Raw genomic sequence first — 24,009 nt, forward strand, 5'->3', positions numbered from 1 at the left:
GAAAGAGATGGGTATTTTATCTATTCAGACTGAAATAAACTGATTTAGGAAAAAGCAAGAAGATTATGGACCCGAGTGTAGAGTTAAAAGTGAATTCGTTATTGTTTTGAAATATTCCTTTTCAAAAAGTTATTGACCAGTTTATAGGTACATTTCTATGTTAGGTTGAATTAAAGGCCAATTTTATGCTCCATTGTGATACCACATAAATCTTTCTTTTAAGCTTTAATTTTTATGAAATCTCAGATATTTCTTTATTTTTTAAAATATTAACAAAATTTCTCATACAAATTTCTGACTTTTGCTATATCTAATGGCTGAAACACAAACACGCTTCAGCTTTGCCTGAAGTTTACGAGTTCAGCCATAGGAATTAAATGCATGGTATCACAATTACGCTTTGACCTCACGTTTCATTTGACAATCCTAAGGAAAAAAACGTAATGTGACTCCAAACGGAAGCTCTAGTTCAAATTTGCTGAAAATTTGCTTAGTCTGTCTGAGAGCTCAACAGCTGTAAAAAGAAGTCAACAAACAAAATACATTTGCTTTTGGAGAGATTCCTATTGGTTATTAGAAAAATTTAAAAGGTAACTTATTGAAATATACATAGAATAACAATAATTTTGTCTTGAAAAGGTTTTATTTTTGTAGAACAGAAAATGAGTTCAAAAAACTCTTCATAGATTGAAGAACTCCGTAGATTAAGAGATTGAGCTACCGAATCCATCGACGTCTCTTAGCCTGTGCTTCTTCTTGCTCCATGAGCTGAACAGAACATACCCACGAAAGGCTCTGTAAGCTACTTTCGCGACATATTTTTTTTTTTCGATTTTAAAATTCATATTTTTCACATACGTTTGAGGAAAAATAACAACTGCTAATGAAAGAAGTGTCATTTTTAAAATGCCATTCAAAGCAACCTCGAAGCAGGCCTATCGTTAGCCAGGTGAAGCCGAAGCTTGTTTGTGTTTTCGATTTCAAAATTCATATTTTTTACTGCACAAAGAATCAAAACAAACTTTTGAGAAAAAATGACAACTGCTAATGACAGAAGTGTCATTTTTAAAATGTCATATTAGAAATGTCATTCAAAGAAACCTCAAAGCAGACACATCGTTACCCAGACGAAGAAGAAGCTGAAGCATGTTTGTGTTTCAGCCATAAGAAATCCGAGAACACAATTTTTTATGATTTGATTTTTGAAGAACTCTTTATCGCACTTTTTGAATTGTGAAAAAAGAAATCCAAAGTTATATTCATTGCTAGGCGAGAATATGAAATTAATTTATATATCATTCTCCAGTTCTGCCAATTAAATACGTTTGATAAATTTCTCAGAAATCATAAAGAAATGTAAACTGGTAAAATGTAAATTTCAAAATAAGTTAATCAAAAATGAAACATTTATGAAAAAAGATAAAAATGGTATATTTCACATGAATTCATACGTCGTAAGGATTTTAACTTCAATCATCAGTACCCAAGTTTTGATGGTTAGTTCGTTGAACGGCCATGCCGGAGGTCTTGGGTTCAATCCATACCTGTGCCATCAATTTGTTTTTTACTGGTATTGACGAATTATCCAAGAGTAATTCTTGTCATGAAAAGTGCTTTTTCAAATAAGCCGTTCAGATTCAGCTTAAAACTGTAGGTCCCCTCTATCCCTGACAACATTGCTCGCACCCAGGAATGGTTGAGAGTTGTATGTCACTAGGCCCTAGTTCTCAGGGGACTGTTCCGCCAACTAATTTATTTTAATTGTATCTATTATAAAGAATATGAAAGTATAGCGTTAGGCTCGTTTCACACTACACGGTTGTGAACATACGGCAAAAAACCTGACGGCATAAAGCCGATCAATGGCTATTTCCAAATTATACGGTTTTACCGTACGGTGAAACACGATATATGCTCCACGATGCGGCGCCTGCATTTTGCCGTGACAGTATAATATGAAAGCCTAACTATATGCTCCTTTTCGCGCCTCTAACAAAATGTCACCGTCTGGTTTTTTGCGGTACGTTCAGAACCGTGTAGTGTGAAACGAGCCTTAGGTTTGTTCTGTATAAGGTAATACGAACACATTCCTTCTAACTAGTTTTGTTTGTTTAAATATTAAAAATCCTTAAAAAAGGATAGACACAAAGTGGAGCAACAACTCACACCTGCGACTGCTTAACAGGTAGGCACCTAACAGGATAAGCAAGTTTTTAAACTTGTATCTTCACCTACCAATTAATGTAAAATGCCCCTATTATATCAAAATAAAGCGGCAACCCTTTTTGTATTTGCTTAGAAGACGAAGCAGAAAATCATAAAAATAAAAACCAACTGATACCTATTTGTTTTTAAATTTGAGTTCAAAAAGAAAACTGAAATCCCAATCCCAGTTTTATTGTTATCGTTGTTGCAGCCGCTGCGCTCTGTTGCTAAAAGAGAACCAGACGAAATAATTCCCATTAACGTACATACCTACATATCTATCAGAACAGAATCGCTTTGCTTTTCAACGAACGAAAAATGATGCATAAGAAAACACTGTAAATATATATACATATATACTGAAAACACAGACATACATATATATTTTGATTTTCTTTTTTTCCGATCCGAGCCCGACCGACGACGATGCTTAGCTACTCTACTCAAGTCGTACGCTACAACATCCCTACGCTTTAAAGTCTAAACAAAAAGAAAAACTCTAAAAGATTCAAACCACACACCACCTCCGCCCTACAACACCCCACCCATACTCAACCAAACTCTATACCATTTATACATGCATATAACTTCTTGACAAACACATGCATCCATTCACAATTCAATAGGCGACGGCGAGGGGGTCTACAATAATTGTACTAAAACCAGAACCAAACCATATAAACTCAATACTCACACACATTCAATGTGCATTCAAAATACGCTGTGTACCCAAAAAGAACACTAAATTGTTGTTGTATTAGTGGTAATTGAGTCAAAATAGTTTGTTTTGTTTGGGTGGGTTAGTGAAACTTGTATTTTTGTTTCTTTTGGTGTTTTTCTTTTTTGATTCGAATTTATACTATGTATATGTATGTATGTAGTTAGTTTTTGTTATTTTATTTTGTTGCTATGAATAAAAAAGATGTACAAGGTGAATGAGCTTAAATGAATGCAACTTCCAAGTAAGTACTTGTTTAATGACAAACCGTCAAACCTACTCTAGGTACAATTTTTCCAAGCGTAATACAGGGGTCAAGTTTTAATTTGATGTGGAACACTATCCTATAGAATATGTTATACCCTTTACATTCTTTCAAATATTGCGCACGTTCTTTGATTGGTTATTGTGATGATTCTATCTGATGTTTAAATGAAAATCAAGCCATCCTATCTAATATCAATTCAAATCTCGATCTAAAGAGAGACTCCTGCCCATGTTCTGCATTTCCCTTATTGTGAATGCACTTTGCGAAAGTGAATTTGGGCGTTCCACACTTCGTTATTGTGAATTAGATTTTTGAACATGCAAATGGATGTTCTGTATTTCGGTTTGTTCAATTTTTTGAACGCATTCAAATCACATTTTTAATTTCGGTAAATTTATCTTTGATAGCTTCCTTCTGCTAGGAGTCGGAGGGTTGCAGCAAGTTTTGGAATTAAAGGAATCGATGAAGTTATAAATAAATGGTTCTATTTCTCTTAGAACATATAAAAAAGCGTCTTGCTTAATCTTAAATAATTACAATGAAAGCTTGAAAGAGGAAATCAAGAATTTACTTTATTTATTAGAACAATTCTACATAATTTTCACACAATTACATTGTGTCAGGTAAATCCAAAATATTTTATTTGTCTCGCAAAATTCGTTTTATTATTTTTTCTCTTGAATTCTGCTTCTTTTTTTCACCTACAAATTCCGATGATATTGCATCCATCTTCAAAACAGCAAACATTTTACTTCAGAAACAAAATAAAAATGGTTGATCCTTCAGTTCTGACAGTTCGAAGCAATTTCGAAGTTTTCGAAATCGATCGAATTGAAGAACATGCAATTTCGTTTCACGTGAAATCGAAAAGTGATTTCAACTCACTTTCGATCGAAATTCGGAACATGGGAACATGTCCTTACAAAAAAATACCTAGGTACTTTAATAAATATAACGCAAATTTGATCTTAAATTTTGCATTTCATTACATTACAATTTTATTTTCAACCCAGTTGAACATCTGCACAATTATAAAACTCAATCCTGAATTAACATTTACACCGATTAAATAATGACAATTCTGACATTGACAATAGCTGTCAAAAAATTACTCCGAACTTAGCTGAGCAATTCATTCATTTGGCGTTTTTCTTTTTTAGTTCAGAGCAGAGCTCGTACTGTCAAAAAAATAATTGTGTTTCTTTTTGAGCTCTGATCGTTCAGAGCTTCAAATTCGTGTTTCTTCTTTTTTTATGAACAAGTTGACAGCGCGCTATGTGAGTTTAGAATAAAATAACAGAGTAAACGAAATACGGAGTAAAATGCTGAGCACAAACAATTTGATATTTGAAAGCCGGGAAATTAAATTATCGTCAAAACAATAACAATGGCAGAAGAGGCTGGTCGCTTTGTACAGAAGGAAAGATAATTTAGAAAAAGTGATTGCATATAGCATTTTTATGAATCAAATTTATTTCAGGCGTCAAATGGACGAACGCTATAACTGTTTTTTTTTTTTTAATTAATTCGATTAAAGACAATTTTGAACGCTTTCAAACAGACTACATTTCAAATCATGTTTCACGTTGTTTCATAATTAAATAAGAGAAATCCTAACATACTCTGTTCAGAACTCTACTCTACTCTGTTTGCTCAGACTCTGCTCAGAGCTCGGCTCTGAACCAAAAAAAAACTCCAATTGCATTCATAATCGGTATGATAACAATGTACCCGCATACTTCAATTAATAACCTATTTAAATGATATTTTATTTAATAACCGTATTGAGATGGTTTGAGGGAAGGACTGTCTGACAGAGGTCTGGGTTCAAAGCTTGCCTGTGACATTTTGCCTGTGATATTTAAACTCTTGTACTACTTCAATACTTTTGAGTGACCAACTCTCTTCCGGCAGCCTTCTTTTTTAACGCGCTTCAAAAATGATTATTTTCGTTTTGTTTGTGTTAACATGCAAGCTCCACCTCGCAGAAGGAGTTCAATCTGTTTATTTATAGGAGCAGAGTGAAAGGATTTTCAGCTAGTACTACTAAATCGTCCGCGTATAGCAAAACCTTCACTTGGATATCGGCGAATACCTCCTGGAAGTTCATCAGAGATATCGTCGAGAAACAAAGCAAACATTATTGGGTTTAAAATGTAGCGTGTGGAACACCAATCCAAAAACTCTGATCCATCCCATACAGAGGCGCTTGATGACTCCAAAAAAAATACATCATCAGGAATTCTCGGGAGATCTCTAGTAATGAGAGCTTATATGTACATCAAAGACTTTCTGTTGACCTTGTCAAATGCTGCAAAATTGATGTCAGAATCGTCCTTATAGTGTTAAGAATAGAAATTCCTCTGTAGTTTTCCGCAAGATTTGAATCTCCTTTCTTGAAAATGGCAAAAAAAACTGCTTTAGTCCTGCATAAAATAAGCTTTCTCAAAGTAGCAGATTAAATTCGGCGTACAAACTTAAGCCCATTACGACCTTTTTGCTCATTCAAAAAATAAATTAGACCGCACATCAGCCCGTAGAGAATAAGGGCCTAGTTACTAAAATCTCTCAATCATTCATGTGTACGAGTGATGTCAGTAATGGAGGGGACCTACAGTTCTTATACCGAAGGGCTTATTTCACAAAGCTCTTTTAATGACAGTTTTCAGTTCCTTGAAAGAGGCACTACCCCAGATTTTATCCAAGATCTCTGACATGTAGTCCTACGCCCTAACCTGCAAGCCACGGTTGCACAAATGCATTATGTGCAACTCAAACAACTGGGCCAAAAATCCAAAAAAAACCTTGTGAACTTTTGACCTGTTGCTTATGAAGTTTTAGGCCACGTAGGTGAGGCAATAGTCAATACGAGAAAAATATGCATTTCGTTGTCCAAAAAGTGAGGCTTCTGTACATTCGAGGTTTGGTGTATCCAATTTTTTTTCAAAGAATTCCATTTCACAACTATAGAGAATTTATTGGTATTTTACTACGAATTTATTTGTTATTAATAATAATAGAAACGTTAATAAAAAATTTTAATTAACAGAAGGCAGCTTGAAGCTGGGATGTAATACAACTATGAAACAGTGCAAATACCCAATCGCATAACTCAGTGATAACACGTGGGAATGCATGATTTTTAATAAGCAATAATTATACAAAGAATTTTGAATTATACCGTTAGATTTTTTTGCTTAGCTTCTATTTTATTTCTGATATAATTTCCGAGATCCATTAGCTCAAAAGTTTTTGAACCATCACTTATGAGCTCGTTAATTGTATAATTGTATAAACAGACCATAATGCATTTCTATAAAACCAACCACACAGGGTTTTCTTCACAAATTTAATTGACTTCAATCCCCGACCGGAATCGAGTCAAATCAAGCTCATTTCAACTCGATCCACGTATATAAAGAATTGAGGTGAGCTTTAAGCTCGCTTCAACACCACATATTAATGTACTAGTCTACGAACAAACCCCCTTTTTGAAGTTTTTATTTTTTGTCAAACCTGCAATTGTTAAATGAACTATATTTATAGAATCTCAATTTCCAGATGTTTTCTTAACATTTCCTTTTGGAAATTGTCCATTTTATTAGTTTTAGTTAGTTTTTTTTTTTGGTAAGTTAATTTTATGTTGCGGTTCTTTCTATTTGTGTGTTTTTTTTATTTTTATGCTGACAGATCTTCTTTCAGTTGTACCAATTTTTAAATACACAAATCTGGCTACTGATAATGTGTTTCCTTGGCAATTTTCTACTTTACTATACATAAATGCCAACAAAAACACGGGTAATTACTCCTTTTTCAGATGTGGTACTTTTATTTTTATTAAATTTTGTACGGCTACAATTAGGTAGCTGATATTTTAAAAACAAAAACCACCATAATATGAATATTGATTTTACTCGAAAAATTCAATTACATACAGTTATGGAAAAAATGCAATAATAAAGTTTTAAATTGTAAAACTTAAACAAAATAATTTTAACAAATCTCTGAAGTATTTCCCACTAATTTGCCCTGGGAACAAATAAGAAAAACGAATAAAGAATGTTACTGTATTTTTGTAATAAAATTATTTGATGGTTAAAATTGTTTCTAATCCTTAAACACATGGTCTTTGATTTAACCTCCTTGACACATGCCTTGAAAGGGGAGTATCGGAATCCCGCTTTTTAAAATCCCGTTTTTAAAAAATTCGAATTTGGGATCGAACTTAAAGTTCCCTTATTGTCTGACATGGTTTTTCCCATATTACATAAACAAATTTGTCAAGAAACTCTAAATTGGACCCCAAATACACAAAGATGATGGTTACGAATTTTGGCTAGTTTTTTCATCGTTTCTATGCATGTAGCTGCATGGAATCATAGTTCAGATTTCTTATTTCCTTTTGAGCTTCTTAATTTGGATCCGAGTAATGGTTACCAGTAGGTGTGAAAATAAAAGAAGTCATTTATTTAGGCCACAACCATTTTATTCAAAAGAAAAACCAGATAACGGAGTTAGCTTTAAGTATGTATCAACATCTGATATCCGTATTTTCTCAGATAGTCAGGCCGCTATACAATCTCTGGACTCTATCTCTAAAAGTTTTATAATTGTCGATCATCTCTAATGGTGATGCCACAGCAGTTTAATATTCATCTTTGTTGGGCCATAGAGACATTCCAGGTAAGTGTAAAGCGGATGAACTCGCCAGGAACGTTTGGCAAACACTGGTCGCTACTTGTAAATTGTTGCTAATGCAAGACGCTATAAAGAAGACAAACACCAGGTGGGACAACATCACCACGTGTCAAGTCACAAAAAACATGTGGCCAACACTAGATTTAAAGCGTTCAAGGTGCTTGCTACTCATATCTCTAAGCAAATCGCATATAAGCTCGATAATAGGTGTCATAACCGGACACTGTATAATAGGAAAGCACGCTACGCGGTTAAGCGTATTCTCAAATGACTTTTGCAGAAGCTGTATGGACGAGGAAACAGTTCTTCACCTTTTTTGTACATGCCCTGCTCTAGCTCAAAAACGCAAGAATTACCTAGGAGAATTCTTTTTTAACGATCTAAATCATATCAGCATTATCAGCCTCTTACGCTTTGTAAGGGACTCAAACTGGTTCCATTGAGCGTAGGAGGAAGCCTCAAGACTCATTTATTATCACAATGGGCTATTAAACTGGCCTAAATGTGTCCGTTTTGCATAATGGACAGCCACTTTAACCTAACCTAACCTATGTATGTCATTCATATTGTTGCTATCAATTTTTTCGTTCGCTAACTATTTAGATAGAACTTGTGACCTCACAAGGATGAAATTGGCTGATTTTGGATGTTCATTGATAATAACCTTAGTCGATTCCACTCTCAAAACTCCCACTGAGATTTTCGAATTGATGAAACCTCGCAAAATATTCTCTGTTAATGATAGATCAAGAAGTGGGCGACCTCTTCAAAGTAGGATGATAGCAGTGATTAAGACAGTTGCGGAAAATAGAAAATTATGGCTCGAGGAATGAAAATACCCACAACAACAATGTCACACATCATAAAACAAGACCTAAGGCCTGTGGAAGCCAATTTGAGGCTCTGCGCAAGATAAGAGTGACAAGATCAAAGGTGCTGCTTTAAAGACATGCAAACGGAGCAAATAAAAATATTCATTGCATACATATATGCGAACATTTTCAGTGGAACAGAAATTTAGGCGCCACAATTACAGGATTTACATAGCTACAAGGAAGCTGCTAAAAAGATTGGAAGAGTACAAAGAGTTCGAAATCCACCTTCAGTGATGGTTTGGTGGAGAGCGTTGTATGAGGGTGTTTCAAATTTGCGTTTCCAAGTACTGATAACACGTGCTTCCAACTATAAAAGTGATGTTTTAGAGAAGATCGTGAAGCCCTTAAGTAGCACAACCCAACTTTGACTTAAGGACATTTTACCGGGATTTATCGCTGCTGAAGATTGGTCCTCAAGGAGCCCGGATCTTTATCTTCTGAACTATCGTCTACGGAATGTCCAGATCTTTATCCACTGAACTATCGTCTACGAAATGTCTTGGAAGAAAAGGCTTGCTTCTAGCCTCACCGAAATGTTGCGTATCTAAAAGATGATCTGGGTAAGTTACCAGCTTCGCTTGTAAGTCGTGCGTAGAAGAATGGCCAGATCGTTTATGAAAGTGTTCCAAGGTTGATTGTAGGAACTTTGAATAATTTCCTACAAATTAATAACGTCAATTTAAAATAAATATCATGAAAAGAATTTTGATAACTGGCTTACGTGTTTGTGTGAGGGACAGAACTTATGACAGGAATACGCAAGTTTGTATTTATACCAATAACGAAACAACTTCTTAGCCACAGAAAAGTTTCTTTGCTCAACGATTGCTTCAAATTCAAGAGTAATGCTAATTTTTTGTATAGAAGTGGTGAACATTTGTGTCGGAATTTCTAGTTGTTCGTGGATTTATCTCAAAACTAAGGCTTCATCCTAAGCATTTAGGAATATTAATACGTGCAGAAGTATAAGCATATGTATGTACATAAAAATCTCACTTTGAAAATAAATTAGTCTACAACTAACAGAACGGTACGTGCAATTTCAAACAAGGAAGAGTCCTTTTGAATAGTGTTAGGTTAGGAAAATTGATCCTTCCATATACACACAAATGTTCATATATACACGAATACATATACGTACATATATTTCAAGTACTTCTTTTAATCTTTAAAGAACCACATTTACAGAAAAGTGACAGTATAAATCCATGTCTACATAATGTACCTACACCTACATACATACATACACATGGGTAAAACTCAAACCGGAAGAGGAAAGTTGCTGAATTTGTAAATGAAATAAACGTACCTCATATAGTATTTTTGCACTTTGTTTGAAATAATCAACAAGACAAAATAAAAACTGTTAGATTCAGTCACAATATTGTTTCAAACCATTAAACAAAATAAGAACAATGCCATTCCGCAGCTATTTGTTCATTATTCTGTAACTTTTCTTTTTATTTCTTGTTCAATAAAGGCAAACAAAGCTTTTCTATTGTAAGTGTTTGATAATCGATGTAAAAATAATAATTCTTCTCTGAGTTCTGTAAAATGTACTCTTTTAAAACTACGCAAGCGTCAAATATTTGAGTATAGGTGAAATTTATATATGTACATACGTACATATACTTATGAACATTTTTGTACAATTACCCACAAAGTTTTTCTTCTTTTAATATTTGAAGTTTTTAGAACATCTTGTTTTTGAATCCTTATAAAATAACACTTTATGTATAATGGTCTCGTCTGGATTTTTGTAAATATATTTAAAAAAAGAGTTTTTGTACCCGGTTCTCTGATTTCAAGTTCAAATATGGTATTCAATTACCCATGTATTTCTATAGAAATTAAGATTTAACTTAACAAAACGTTTAAAACACTCACTGTTAGGAGGTATGTAAAAAATGCACATAATGTACATATAGTATTTATTTCAGTTAACAACAAAATATGTATGAAGTATGTTGTGTAATTAATGCAAATCATTCAATAATTGAGATGAATATAAATGAAGAACATATTTTAGTGGTTTTTCAAAATAGGTTCATTGCTTTAGTGGAAAACCAGCGGGATATGCATTAAAGCAAAGGTCTTTTATATAGACATCTACCTAATTTGTATGTTCATTCAAACTATGAGAAAAACATTTAAGAAAAATTATTAAATTTATCATAAATTCAACTTTGATGAATCAAATAATAAACAGAACGCGTTTTCAGTGAGAAACAGGTTCTTTATTCCCTCCGTAAAGAACAACAAAACTACTTTTCGTTGTTTCTTCATTAAATGCTATTAGATTGTAACAGCGAACCTTCTTATGTATAAATGACAACATAACTGCACAGTAGGTACATACCTTTAGAATCACAAGATTCAGATGTAATCCTTAAGGCTCATACATACGAAATCAGTTTTACCGATGGTAGATAAAAGTGAAATTACAACAAACACTTGAAAAATGGACAAACATCGCAGAAAGAAAGATTTCATAAATCCCTCTAAATAGATACGTAACTATCTTTCATAGTTTCCCAAAAACTTAAGATTCATTTATTTGTAGGTACCTATACACTTTAGTTTACAAAATGAGAAATAAACTAATAATTTTATGATAATAGTACCTAATTTGTTTATTGTTTTTGGAACTCACCTGTCAGAAGATTCCGAAGAATCATAACGATCTGAACACCGTTTCTTCTTATTCCTTTCGTCTGTGGTCACTCTGGTTGATTGCATTTCCTTCTTGTAATCCAAAGAATTAGTATCTAGTCTTGCCGGCAACAACGGCAAACCGACATTTGTATTTTTAAGTTTTGAATTAGATTTTTTACTATTACCAATTTTATTATTATAAGGAGGCACCTTGGGTGGCGGAGCACAAATATTATTTAATGAAGAACATTTTTTTATGTTTACTTGAACTGCTAATGTATGTGTTAAATTTGTTGCAACATCAATTGCTGCAGTTGATAATTTACACTTTGAACTTTTTGACATTTTTATTGGAATTTCATTTGTATCAAATTGATTAGATTTTCTTTGCACCATTTTTTTATTTAAAGATGATGATGGCGTTGAAAACATTTCAAAATTTCCCGCCTTATTATTTGCACTACTTTTCGGAAGTAACATTTCAACTGATGAAATTGATGAATGCGATAATGATGAGTTCGATGATGATACATTAAATGATTGCGATAATGGTGACGTTACACTATCAGTCGTAGATTCGCACAAATTGTGCATTGTTTTTTCATACATAACCGGTGAAGACGGTGATTGAGATTGAGAAGGAAATTGAGAGCAACCGGAAGCGGACCTCTTTCCGTAAGCACTTGTCCCACCATTCTTTGTAAAAGAAGTATTCCTTTCACCACTACCGAACATCATGACTGTTTGTGGCAGCTGTGGTGAATCTATCGATTTTTCATACATAAAACTATTGCTTGTCTCCAAAGCTACTACTGCTGGGGAAAAGGAAACTGCTGCTGCTGCTGATGTCACATCAACCGTTGAATGTGAAGTTTTATCGATCAAAGAAGAACGAGTGCTTGGTTTATTTATTGAATAACTGTTGGTACCGCAACTTAGTTTTAATTTGTCAAATGTCGACAGAATAGAGTTACCGGAAGCCTTCGAAGCTTCATCTGCCATGTTAATAATAACACAACTGAGCTGTGTTGGAAAACCTTCTCAACCGTCTCAATCTTTTAAACGAATTAATAAAGCAAAGTTTTCAACTTCGTTGTTGTTGTTAAACGATATGGCGACACCATTGGAAACCTCGCTACAATGTTTTTATTTTCTTTAAATCGCAAAACACTGATTTTTGAAATTAAAAATGTCAACTTTACACATGGAACAAATATTTATTCAAAACAAATTCAAGAAAATGTTTTTCAGAACACAATTTAAAACAAAACAAAGATCAGTAACCGAAAACGACCGTGCAATGTTGTTTTAGAGAAGAACGCTCAGCAAAGAATGAAAATGAAATATGAATAAGAAATACCTTAAGTGCATACAATAAAACGCACTGCTCGCCTGCCTAGAGACTTCGCGTTTACATTGCGCGACAAGAAGCACGAGCAGGGTACATTACAGAAACAGATATGTGTGCGCGCGAACTGAAAGTAGAATGCCACCGTCCACCGTCCACCGTGCCGTTGTCAGCCTGTTCGGTTCGGTTTCGGTTCGGCTTTATAAGCTTTTAAACTCTCATGTAGTGGTAAGCTCTTCTGTTTTATTATTATTTGCAACTCAAAGCTTTAGAATTTTTGTTGTTAATTTCATTTATGTTTTTAGTTCTATACCTACATATGTATGTACATAAATATATCTTAATGTTGGGGTTTGTTGTATATTTTTATTGTATACATACACCTTCGGCGATATTATGTTGATTCCGTGAGGTATATATACACGACATGCGGCTATGAGTAGTTATTTGCATGAAATGGCACTGAACTCTTGTATGAGTATTTTGTTTTATATGGAATTAGTGGTGGAGAGATTGCACATATCTACTTATCAAGAAAAATAATTCTACACATATTATAATACCGTCTCTTTTTAACGCACGTGTATATGAAATTAGTGAAGTCTACACCTTACATGTCAAAAAACAAAAGTGTGGAAATGGAAATAGTTTTACACAAACATGAAACTAAATTCTTTTCATACATTCGCACTTTTTTAGCATTTAATAGGTTTATATTTTGTTTTTGTTTCGATAATGCCAAACTTTTCGTTTGAATTCACATAAAACAACAAATGATTGATTTAATATCCGAACGTGATAATCTAGGCAACGAAACTTGTTTGTATGTAGAGATCGAAATGTCAATTAAAAACTTAATTTTTTGGGTTATGTTTACTCTCGACAATATTTCACATCTGACACTAGTAACCGAACTTGATTCTTAAAAAAATGTTCATGCAGGTTTATCGATATTGTTTAAATTAGTTTTCCGATTTTAATAACAACCAAGAAAAAAGGAAAATCAGAACAACAACCGTCATCCACCCCACTCGCAGACATGAAAAGTCGCACTGAGACTGAGAGGTGAGACTTACACTGGTATCTAGTGGCAGTTTAATGAAGCTGTAGAATTGTTTAGGTGTTGAAGTTGTGTGAGTGTTTTTCAACCATACCCAAATAATGGATAAACAATCACAAAATATTTTTGAACAAAATTGAATATTTTTGTAGTAAAATAAAATATTCAAACATAACATGGTGTTTCGTACTCGCTCTAAAACTCGCATGCCATTTTTTCTTATAAGAAACTCTACTGAACTATGTCATGTCGGTAAAATGTGTTCTGTTCTTTACCTATTTGTTTAAATTTTCCTCACTAAAATCTTAATTTGTTCGAAAAAGTTGACAGTTTTGTTGCGAATGATGGCAGTGGATAAACTATACCTTTGCATATGAATATGGTATGGTATTCATATACAAAGCCTACACCTTTGTACATCGAAAAGTATAAGTTTTCATATTCGAAGATGCAGCGAACTTATTTTGGTTGTGGTCCTTGATAATAATGGATTTCGAAAATTCTGTTGGGCAGCACTGCCAGGCATACTCAGTTTCATTTGAACTGAAATCATTTTGCGAATGCAAACTTTTTATAAAAAAGAGGCTGGGATGCGACCCACACTGATAACTTCCCATCCCGTCTGTATATTTGTGTTGCTTAAAAGTTTGTGGGTTTTCGTGTTAGTTAAATTATTTTTAAACATTTTAAAATTACCAATAAAATTTTGTATATAAAGAAATAGTTTAGTTTATAAATCCAGTTTTGTTAAATAGATTTTTAGTCGAAAACACATTTTTTTACAGTTTAAGTAGCATTTCTTAAATTTTTACAAATTGGATGAATTAAATTAAGTTGAGGGATATCAAGAACCGAACATCAATTTTTACTAAATTTGCATAGTATTGCTTTTAGATTTTATTTTTATGAAAAAACGGACTGTTGGATTTTTATATAAAAATAAAACAAACTGCTGAATATCGAAAACAAAATTTTCTGTGAAATAAAAAAGGTTGAAGACAATATTTTTAATTTATTTTTTGTTAAATTTTCTTTAAAGTTTTTATTTTTTGCAAAAAAACTGTACTGATGTTCAAGAAGACGCAACCGTCCACAGGTTTTTCTAAAAACCAACCTCTGTCTATCAATTCCTACTCTCACCTCCCCGTCGTGAACATCGGCTGCCTAGTACCTTAACTGGAGATTGATTTCCAACCCCAGTGGAAAGTTGTTGGGGCAGCAAACGAGAGAGGTGGGGAGAGGTGTTTCCACTAAGGCACCACTCCTTATCCAGATGGCAGCGGAGGAATTCCCGAGATGGAATCAACGGTGGCGTCTACAGTTCCAGAAAGGTTGAACTACTTAGTGAACACCTTATAGGGCTTCTTCGACTTATTCGGAGCCCAGCCTATAAGAAGCGGTTTTATCCGGCTCCCCATCCTCGGAGTTATACTTAGGATCTGGCCCTCCAGGTTGGGGGTTGTGCCGTCGGGGTGACTTCCTGGCCACGTAAAAGCTTTCATAGTTGCGAAGCACCAAAAAGCCTCGGATACGGACGGATTTACTGTTGACAACCAACGCAATGGAATTAAGGACAACGAACTTCGGATATGCACGTGGAATGTTAGGTCCTTTAACAGACCACGTGCGGCCGAAGAATTAGCGGAGGCTCTAGACCGCTATAAAGCAGATATCACCGCCATCCAGGAAATACGATGGAATGGGCCGGATAAAAAGAGGATGAAAAACTGCGATATTTACTATGGTGACTGCTACCACGAAAACCAACAGCGTTAATTTGGATGCGGCTTCGTCATTGGAGCCAGACTTAGGCAAGAAGTCTTGAGCTATAGGTGCATCAATGAGCTCCTCATGACCATACGCATCAAGGCTAAATTCGGCAACATTCGCCTGATATGCCCGCACACCCCCACAGAAGAGAAAGACGACAACACCAAAAATATGTTCTTCGAGCTCCTAGATAAAACTTATGAGCAGTGCCCTAGCTACGATATTTAAATAGTCCTGGGCGATTTTAATGCCAAGCTAGAAAGGGAAGAAATCTTTGGTGGTATAATCGGGATGAACAGCCTGCACGACAACACTTCCGACAACGGATTCAGGCTCATAGATTTAGGTGCGGGGCGAAACGTCATGGTAGCCAGTACGCGTTTTCCACACCTCAACATCCACAAATTAACTTGGACTTCTCCAGATCATTCTACCGTCAACCAGATTGACCATATTGCGATTGACGCCAGACACGCTTCCAGCATCATGGATGTACGAACTCTCCGAGGAGCTAACATCGACTCGGACCACTACCTAGTTGTAGCCAAGGTAGCACTTCAGATTTCCAGACCTAAGGCAAAACAGGGAGTTGCTGGGAGAAGGTATAACGTCGAACGGCTACAATCGCGAGAGATCGCCAAATCGTTTTCCGACCGAGTTGCAAGTAACCTCTCTCTAAGTTCTCTGCCGCCAACACAATGTATCGAAAACCAGTGGCAACATTGTCAAGATGCAATCAAAGAAGCTGATGTGCTGCGTTTCAAAAAGCCACCAACAAGTAACCCCTAGTTTGATCAGGAATATCGGTAGGGAAATGCAGCCAAACAACAGACATGAGAAGCGTGCGGTCAAAGATGTTGAGAGTTTTAAAAGCAGGAATGAAGTTCGAAAGTTTTATGAAGAGGTGAAACGAAATTCACCTAGAACCGAAGGCTGCAAAGACGAAAGTGGAAACATCATGGAAACATCAACCGCAGTCAATGCTGAGGATATGGGAAGACCACTTCTGCAGACTGTATAACGGCGACCACGAACTGAATTCCGCAGTCAGGCAGGATGATGCATTCAACACAGACGACGAAAGCAAACAATCCCGCTCTCCCGACTTAGACGAAGTAAAGATTGCCATATCTAAGCTGAAGTCTAATAAAGCCGCTGGAGCGGATGTCTTGAATGCCTAGCTCTTTAAAGAAGCTGGAAATAAGTTGGTCATTAGCATGCACCAACTTATCTGTAATATATGGTCGGAAGAAAGCATGCCCGATGAATGGAACCTCAGTATTGTTTGCCCGATCCTGAAAAAAGGAGACCCTCTCAACTGAACCAACTATAGAGGAATCAGTCTACTTAACATAGCCTATAAAATATCTCTGCCGTAATATGTGAACGTCTAAAGTCCATCGTCAACAACCTGCTAGGTCTTTATCAGTGTGGTTTTAGACCAGGAAAGTCCACAGTTGATAAAATATTCACATTAGGGCAGATCCTGGAAAAAAACCCAAGAACACCAAATCGACACCCACCATCTTTTCATCGATTTCAAGGCCGCATATGACAGCATCTATAAGGACGAGCTGTATAGAGCCATGTCTAGTTTTGGCATCGCTGCCAAACTCGTCCGTTTGTGCAGGATAACATGGAGAATTCACACTGCTCCATAAAGGTTGGAAACAAATTAACAGAACCTTTCGATGTCAAAAAAGATTTTAGACAAGGTGTTGCGCTATCATGTGATTTTTTAACATCGTGCTTGAAAGAATAATGCAGAGCTCACACGTCAACACTAGAGGCACTATCTTTCAAAAGTCTGTCCAATTACTGGCATATGCTGATGACAATGACATAATCGGAAGAACTCAGCGTGATGTCAATGTGGCTCTTGTGTGTATTGAGGCAGAGGCGGCAAAATTGGGTTTAACGGTTAATGAGGGCAAAACAAAGTACATGCTTTCGTCAAGAAAGGACATATAACACCGACGTCTTGGTCAAAACGTCACCATCGACAGACGTAACATTGAGGTAGTCAAGGACTTGGTCTACCTAGGCTCCACTGTAAACGCAGAAAAGAACACCAGCGCTGAGATCAAACGCAGAATAACTCTTTCTAACTGCTGTTTCTTTGGACTAAGAAAGCAATTGATATTGGTAAAGTCCTCTCTCGAGGGACCAAAGACTTATCATCTCCGTCATGCTATACGGTGCAGAAGCATGGACTATGACAAAAGCGGATGAAAGCACCTTGGGTCGCTTCGAGAGAAAAGTTCTTCGTGTGATCTACGGTCCCGTATGCATCGAAGGGGAGTGGAGGAGAAGATAGAACGACGAGCTGTACGGGCTGTACGGACTTAGCCAGAAGGGTAAAATTCCAACGACTAAGATGGCTGGGTCACGTAGAGCGCATGGAAACCAATGCTCCGGCTCGGAAAGTCTTCGAATACACACCCACAGGACAGCGCAGTAGAGGAAGACCGCGGATCAGGTGGGGCGCACAAGTGGAAGGTGACCTCAACCAACTTGGAGCGCAAACTGGAGACATCTAGCTAGGGACCCAGCTAGATGGAGAAGTTTGTTGGGTGAAGCCCTAGTTCACACAGGACTGTAGCGCCACCTTAAGTAAGTAAGTAAGTAAGTAAAAAAAAACTGTCAGTTCGATTTTTCCCAAAACTTTATTGAATTTTGACAACAATTTTTGTTTAAAAGAAAAAAGTAGTTTTAAGCCAATATCTCAAAGCTTTGAAAAGATATTTGATTCGAAACTCAATTTTTACCAAATTTTAATAATTTTTTTGTCCAGTTTTTTTTTATTATTTTGTAAAAAAAACTGTCAACTAGACTTTTCTAAAAAAAATTCAGAATGTTGATGACAACATTTTGTATAAGATAAAATTAAATGAAATGCATAATCTCAAATTTTTGAAAAGATATTCGAGTCGAAAATCAATTTTTACCAACTTTTATTAATTTTTTTGCTTAGGTTTTTGTATTTTGTAAAAAAACTGTCAATTCAATTATTCTTCAAATTTTTCAGAATGTTGAAAACAATATTTTTTATAAGATAAAATTCGTTGGAAGCCATAATCTTAAATTTTTGAAAAGATATTTGAGTCGAAATTCAATTTTTACCCAATTTGAGTAATGTGTTCTGTAAAAAAAACTGTCAATCCGATTTTTATCAAAATCTTACAAGATTTTAAAAACGTTATTTTTCGTTGCACAAAATTTTTTACCTTTTTAAACTGCTACGGTAAAAAAACCACCCACGCAATTTTCTTCAGAGCCCTTTCTGCCTTATTATCTGTATAACAAAATGTATTTGAAGTCGATATCTCTTCTGGTTCTTGAGCTATGGACGACGCATGCACAGAAATCTTTCTAAAAGCTATGGACGACGCATGCACAGAAATCTTTCTAAAAATCTTTTATTTCGACTTAGATACCTTGAAACGTCGAGAAATGTCAAAATTTTCAATTCGACAAATCGGACCCATTAAAAGAGGTAATGTCACCGTAACTTCCGATATGAGGGTATAACGTGCAAATATGACAGATAAACCCGCCATAAGTTAATTTTTCTGAGAATCTTCTTTTTTTTAGTGAAATTAAAGACGTAGATCTAAACGACCTCTGGTTTATACACCAGTCTTGTCATACGCGAACTTTTGAGCACCAATTTCCCAAATCGTATTATCAGCCAACAAACCACTAATATAATTCAATCAATCCTAGAGCTACGTTGAGTTACTGAATGACCTACAGCGAAGGCAATCTACTTGTATATATCTAAAAATTAACATGAAAGCAACGTTTTCGCAAAGATGCTATAAATTGAAATTGCTGCATGAATATTGACTCATTTTATTCATTTTCATATAAATAAATAAAAACACTTTTGGATACAATTTGTATTTCAATATAACCGGACATGCACTTGGAATGTTAGGTCCCTTAATAGACCACGTGCAATTAGAGGAGGCCCTAGACTACTATAGTATAAAGCAGATATTACCACAATCTAGGAAATTCTAAAAAAGGATGAAAAACTACGATACTTACTATGCTGACTGCTATTGCGAAAACCAACAATGTCTATTTGAATGCGGCTTTGCCATTGGAGCAAGACATAGGCAACGAGCCTTGAGCTTTGGGTGATCATTCGCATCAAGGCTAAATTTGGCAACATTGACATTGCAATGCGCACACGCCCCTACAGTAGAGAAGGATGACAACCACAAAGGATATGTTCTTCGAGCTCTTGGACAAAGCATGTGAGCAGTGCCTTAACTCAAATAATAAAATGGTAATGGCGCTGCCCATTCCGAGATATTAAGATCTTCAAGACGTTTCAGTTCTTTTTCAATCTATGGTATAAAAGAATATGCGAAAGATCTCTCTGCACTTGTACTTTTCACGAATACTTGCAATGGCTGCATCACGATTTTGCAGAGTTTAAATAATCTGGCAAAATATTCCTTATAACTTTATACCAAAGATACTAATACCCTAAACGTCGAATTGTAGAAGCTGAGTAAGGTTAATGATTCTCGAGAACTTTTTAAAGATTAGTCCTGAAACTAAAGGACGTTCTTATCTCTTTACCTTCCCAGAATCATCACCCATTCCCACACAAACAAGGCATACCAGCCTACGTTTATGTCACCAACTCCCATCCTACCTTCCACGTTGTAATGGCGAAAAAGCTTAACAGCGCTCCTATCTCCTATGCTCCTTCTCACTCTTGGTAACCTAGCTGAATTGCTGTTACCGAATCCCAATCTTTTCCTTACATATCAGAATGATGATTTAACATCAACTGACTCCTCACCCTATCTCTTTCTCACCTACCAACTCTTATCTTTATTGGGCTGGATATAAGGTGTTAAACGACCCGTGCCGATGATCAGCCTGGCTGGGGGCCCAATTCAAAAATAACCCAGTCTCTGACGGAGTATCCGGATACCTGGCGACCTCTGGATTAACTAACATTATCTGTACATGCGAATCTCTCTGCAGACGGACCTCTTTTCTTCGCATCTCGTGGGCCCAAAGATGTACAAAAATAAAACAAAAAACAAAAATGAAAAGAAAGATCAGACCGGTATCTCTTCAGAACCAGGCTGCAGTTTGGCGTCAAAACCTGTATCTGCTGCGGCCAACACAGAGAAGGAAGTAGTGGCTAATCATGGACCCTGATCTGCTGTTGGTAGCAATGTGAATATGAAGGTAGCGATACCTAATTTCAGTTGTGGCAGGGCTATGAAAAATGGCCCTACCACAACTAATGAGAGTACATCCAGAAATGGGAAGGGGAAACTCTCAAAAAGCCTATATAGACAAAGGCGCCAAGCGGCGAAAATCCTAAAGGCCTCTGGTGCATCATCGGGGGCTGAAAGGACACTGCAGCAAACCACTACCTTCGAATGGGCTAAAAGCATACTTGCTACAACAAGGGCCAGTAAGGACTCTACGTCTAAACGTGAAAGGTCTCTTGAGGGGGCCGTACTGACATCAAAACGGCCTCGGTTGCAAAACACCAGCACTCCCCTCAATCCTATTATGAAACAATCTAGTTTCAATGACGTCGCGAAGGGCAAAGTCGTGGTAGCGGTTATTGACAGGATGGCACAATATCGGCTGATCGTTGGTAGTTGGTCAAGGTTAAGCACTCGGGTGGCTTTTTAAGCATTTTGAGGAAGCTTCCAGGATGACTTCATTCCACAAGGGATGGGGGTTGGCATCAACGCCAAGTCAAACTCATGGTTTGTTTCGACCATAGGTCTTGTTACAAGCTCGCTATCTCTCCATTAAATCCATTAAAATTCGAATCTATAAATCAGATAAGGTTAACGCGGATAGCGGGCCTCCAAAAACAACCGAAGCTAAACTAGTGGTTGGTGGGCCCGGAACGTCGTTTTTTCTCCTAACAGAGGATGACGATACAGCCATGCTCTCTATAATCGTGACTCCACCCTCTATAAAAGTCGTACATAGTCCATTCTTAATGGAGACTGAGGACGTCCTTAACATGATCCTTCTGAGCGAGGACGAACTCTTTGGTTCATCCTCAGACTCAGAGGATCAGAACAAAACGATGGTGGAGGTTGATCTGCCTAATTGTAGCCAAAATGTTGCAGTAAGTACAGATTAATCTCTAACACTTAATACAGGCCTCGGCCTCACTTCTTCTCCGTATTTAGAATCAATTCCAAAGCACACAGACTAAACCATCCCCCAACTGCAATTCGATAGAAATTTTTTTACCTCCCAGATATTTTTGGGAGGATAGGACATTCTTGGAGGATGAGTTAACAAATTTTTACACAGATGGGTCAAAAACAAAAGAAAGGGTCTCAATCCACCTTCCCAATCATTGTAGCGTGTTCCAGGGGTAACTTTTGGCGATAAAAGAAGTCTTTTCGTGGCTTAAAGAAAACGTGATATCAACAAATGATATGCGTATTTTCTCAGATAGCCAGGCTGCTATCAAATCTCTGGACTCTACAACAGTCCATATTTGTCGATCATCTCTAATGGAGTTGGCACAACAACCTTTGCTGGGTTCCGGGCCATAGAAACATTCCAGCTAACTGTAAGGCGGATGAACTCGCCAGGAACGGTACAGTACAGCCCATCCTACCACGTTTGGCACGTACTAGCATACCAATCGCTACTTGTAAACTGTTGCTAATGAAAGACGCTGTGAATAGGGCAGGCACCAGGTGGAACAACATCACCAAGTGTCAAGTAACAAAAAACATCTGGCCAACACTGGATTTAAAACCTTCAAAGTGCTTGCTCTCTCTAAGCAGATCATATATAAGCTCGATAAAAGGTGTTATAACACTGTCTAATAGGAAAGCACGCTACGAGACTAGGCGTATTCTTAAATGACTTTTGCAGAAGCTGTATATAAGAGGAAGCAACAGTTCTTCATCTTCTTTGCACATGCCCTGCTCTGGCTCGAAAACACAAGATTTACCTAGGAGAATTCTTCTTTAACGATCTAAAAGTACTAAATCGTATCAGTATAATCAGCCTCCCACGTTTCGTAAGGGACTCAAACTGGTTCCATTGAGCTTAGAAGGAAGCTTTAAGATTCATGTGGTATCACAACGGGCCATTAAACTGGCCTAACTGTGTCCGTTTCCATCTTGGACAGCCACAATAACCTTATCCCAAAGATTGAAATTGTGACATAATGCAATAGATTAAAGTAGTTCGAAGAAATATAATTATTACGAAATAATTTAAAAAATTACATTTATTGGTGCCAATGATGAAACCAATGACAGCTATAACTGGCCCCTAAATAGGGATACCATGCCGAGCATACTGAAATGTCAAATAATTGCATTTGCCTTAAAATCGCGAAATCAAAGGTTTTTCAACAGAAACCCAAATATTAAAAAAAAACATCCTTAAGAAAAATGTAATCAAAATTGTTACTGAACAGCTACGACTACGACTGTTTGCGATTAATTAAATTAAAGCACCTGTCAAAAATGCTTTATTTTATTTATCTAACGTGGTTGTATTATTTGTTAAGTAACAAGTCTGTGTCAATCCCGAAACCACCACTATACCCTAATTGCAATTCATCGAATTCGTTTTTCAAATATAGACTTGGACTTTCCTAATTTTCCAAGAATATTTGAGTTAAGTTCTGATTTTCAAAAAACATACTTGAGTAGAGATATTAATTTAAGTTTAATATTCCTTTAAATTATCTTTAGCAGAATCTAACGACTATTTCGGATCTTAAGGCCTAAGGCTGAGGGACTACCAACACCCTCCTTGGGGTAGCTGGGTTAGTAAAGAGTTTGGATCTTAAAATGCATTATTTTATGAGAAAGAGTACTACAGATGATTCATTGGCTTTATTCTTGTCCAGTTCGCACTCGATAGTTTTCAAAGATCTTTTCTTTATTTACAGCCATTTAAATAGAACACTTATGGTAGGTACATATTTCAAATGTAAACGGGCACTCCTTGTTACATATCGAGCCTTCAAGCCATTTTATTGTAAGCGACATTTTCAATAAAAATAACATATAGAGCCTTGAAGGCTATTGTCATTTCTAACCGTAAGACTAATTAATAACTTCCAATACCGACTATGAGTACAAGTTGTTTCAAGGACTAGCAGTAACCATTTAATTTGTTGTTTACGATAACAATTATTTTGCACTTACGATAAATTTGCGGGAAGGGCTCGATATACTATAAGACTGGAACGTACAATCGCACCTAGTACGGTGCTGAAACGAAATAAAGCCAACATGGATACTTATCACTGTAATGAACAAGAAACACATTAAGAAAGTTGTTTTTAACCTCAAACTAAATTCTATGGTATTTCAGAGGATTACCGGTTGGATCTCCAGAAAGTATTGGTTTTCTGTTATATTAATCGTG

At 36.1% G+C, this 24,009-nt stretch overlaps 1 protein-coding gene across 1 annotated transcript in view; it reads right to left on the reverse strand.

Moving 5' to 3' along the window:
- Positions 1 to 12,919, reverse strand: part of LOC129949117 (zinc finger protein jing) — a 132,938-nt gene extending 120,019 nt beyond the window's left edge. Inside the window, exon 1 of the mRNA XM_056060381.1 lies at positions 11,418 to 12,919. Coding sequence (XP_055916356.1) covers positions 11,418 to 12,421 — 1,004 coding nt within the window. The 5' untranslated portion in view covers positions 12,422 to 12,919. The remainder of the gene's footprint in view (positions 1 to 11,417) is intronic.
- Positions 12,920 to 24,009: the final 11,090 nt, after the last annotated feature.

This window comes from Eupeodes corollae, chromosome 3, assembly GCF_945859685.1.
Source record: "Eupeodes corollae chromosome 3, idEupCoro1.1, whole genome shotgun sequence".
Classification (NCBI taxonomy): domain Eukaryota; kingdom Metazoa; phylum Arthropoda; class Insecta; order Diptera; family Syrphidae; genus Eupeodes; species Eupeodes corollae.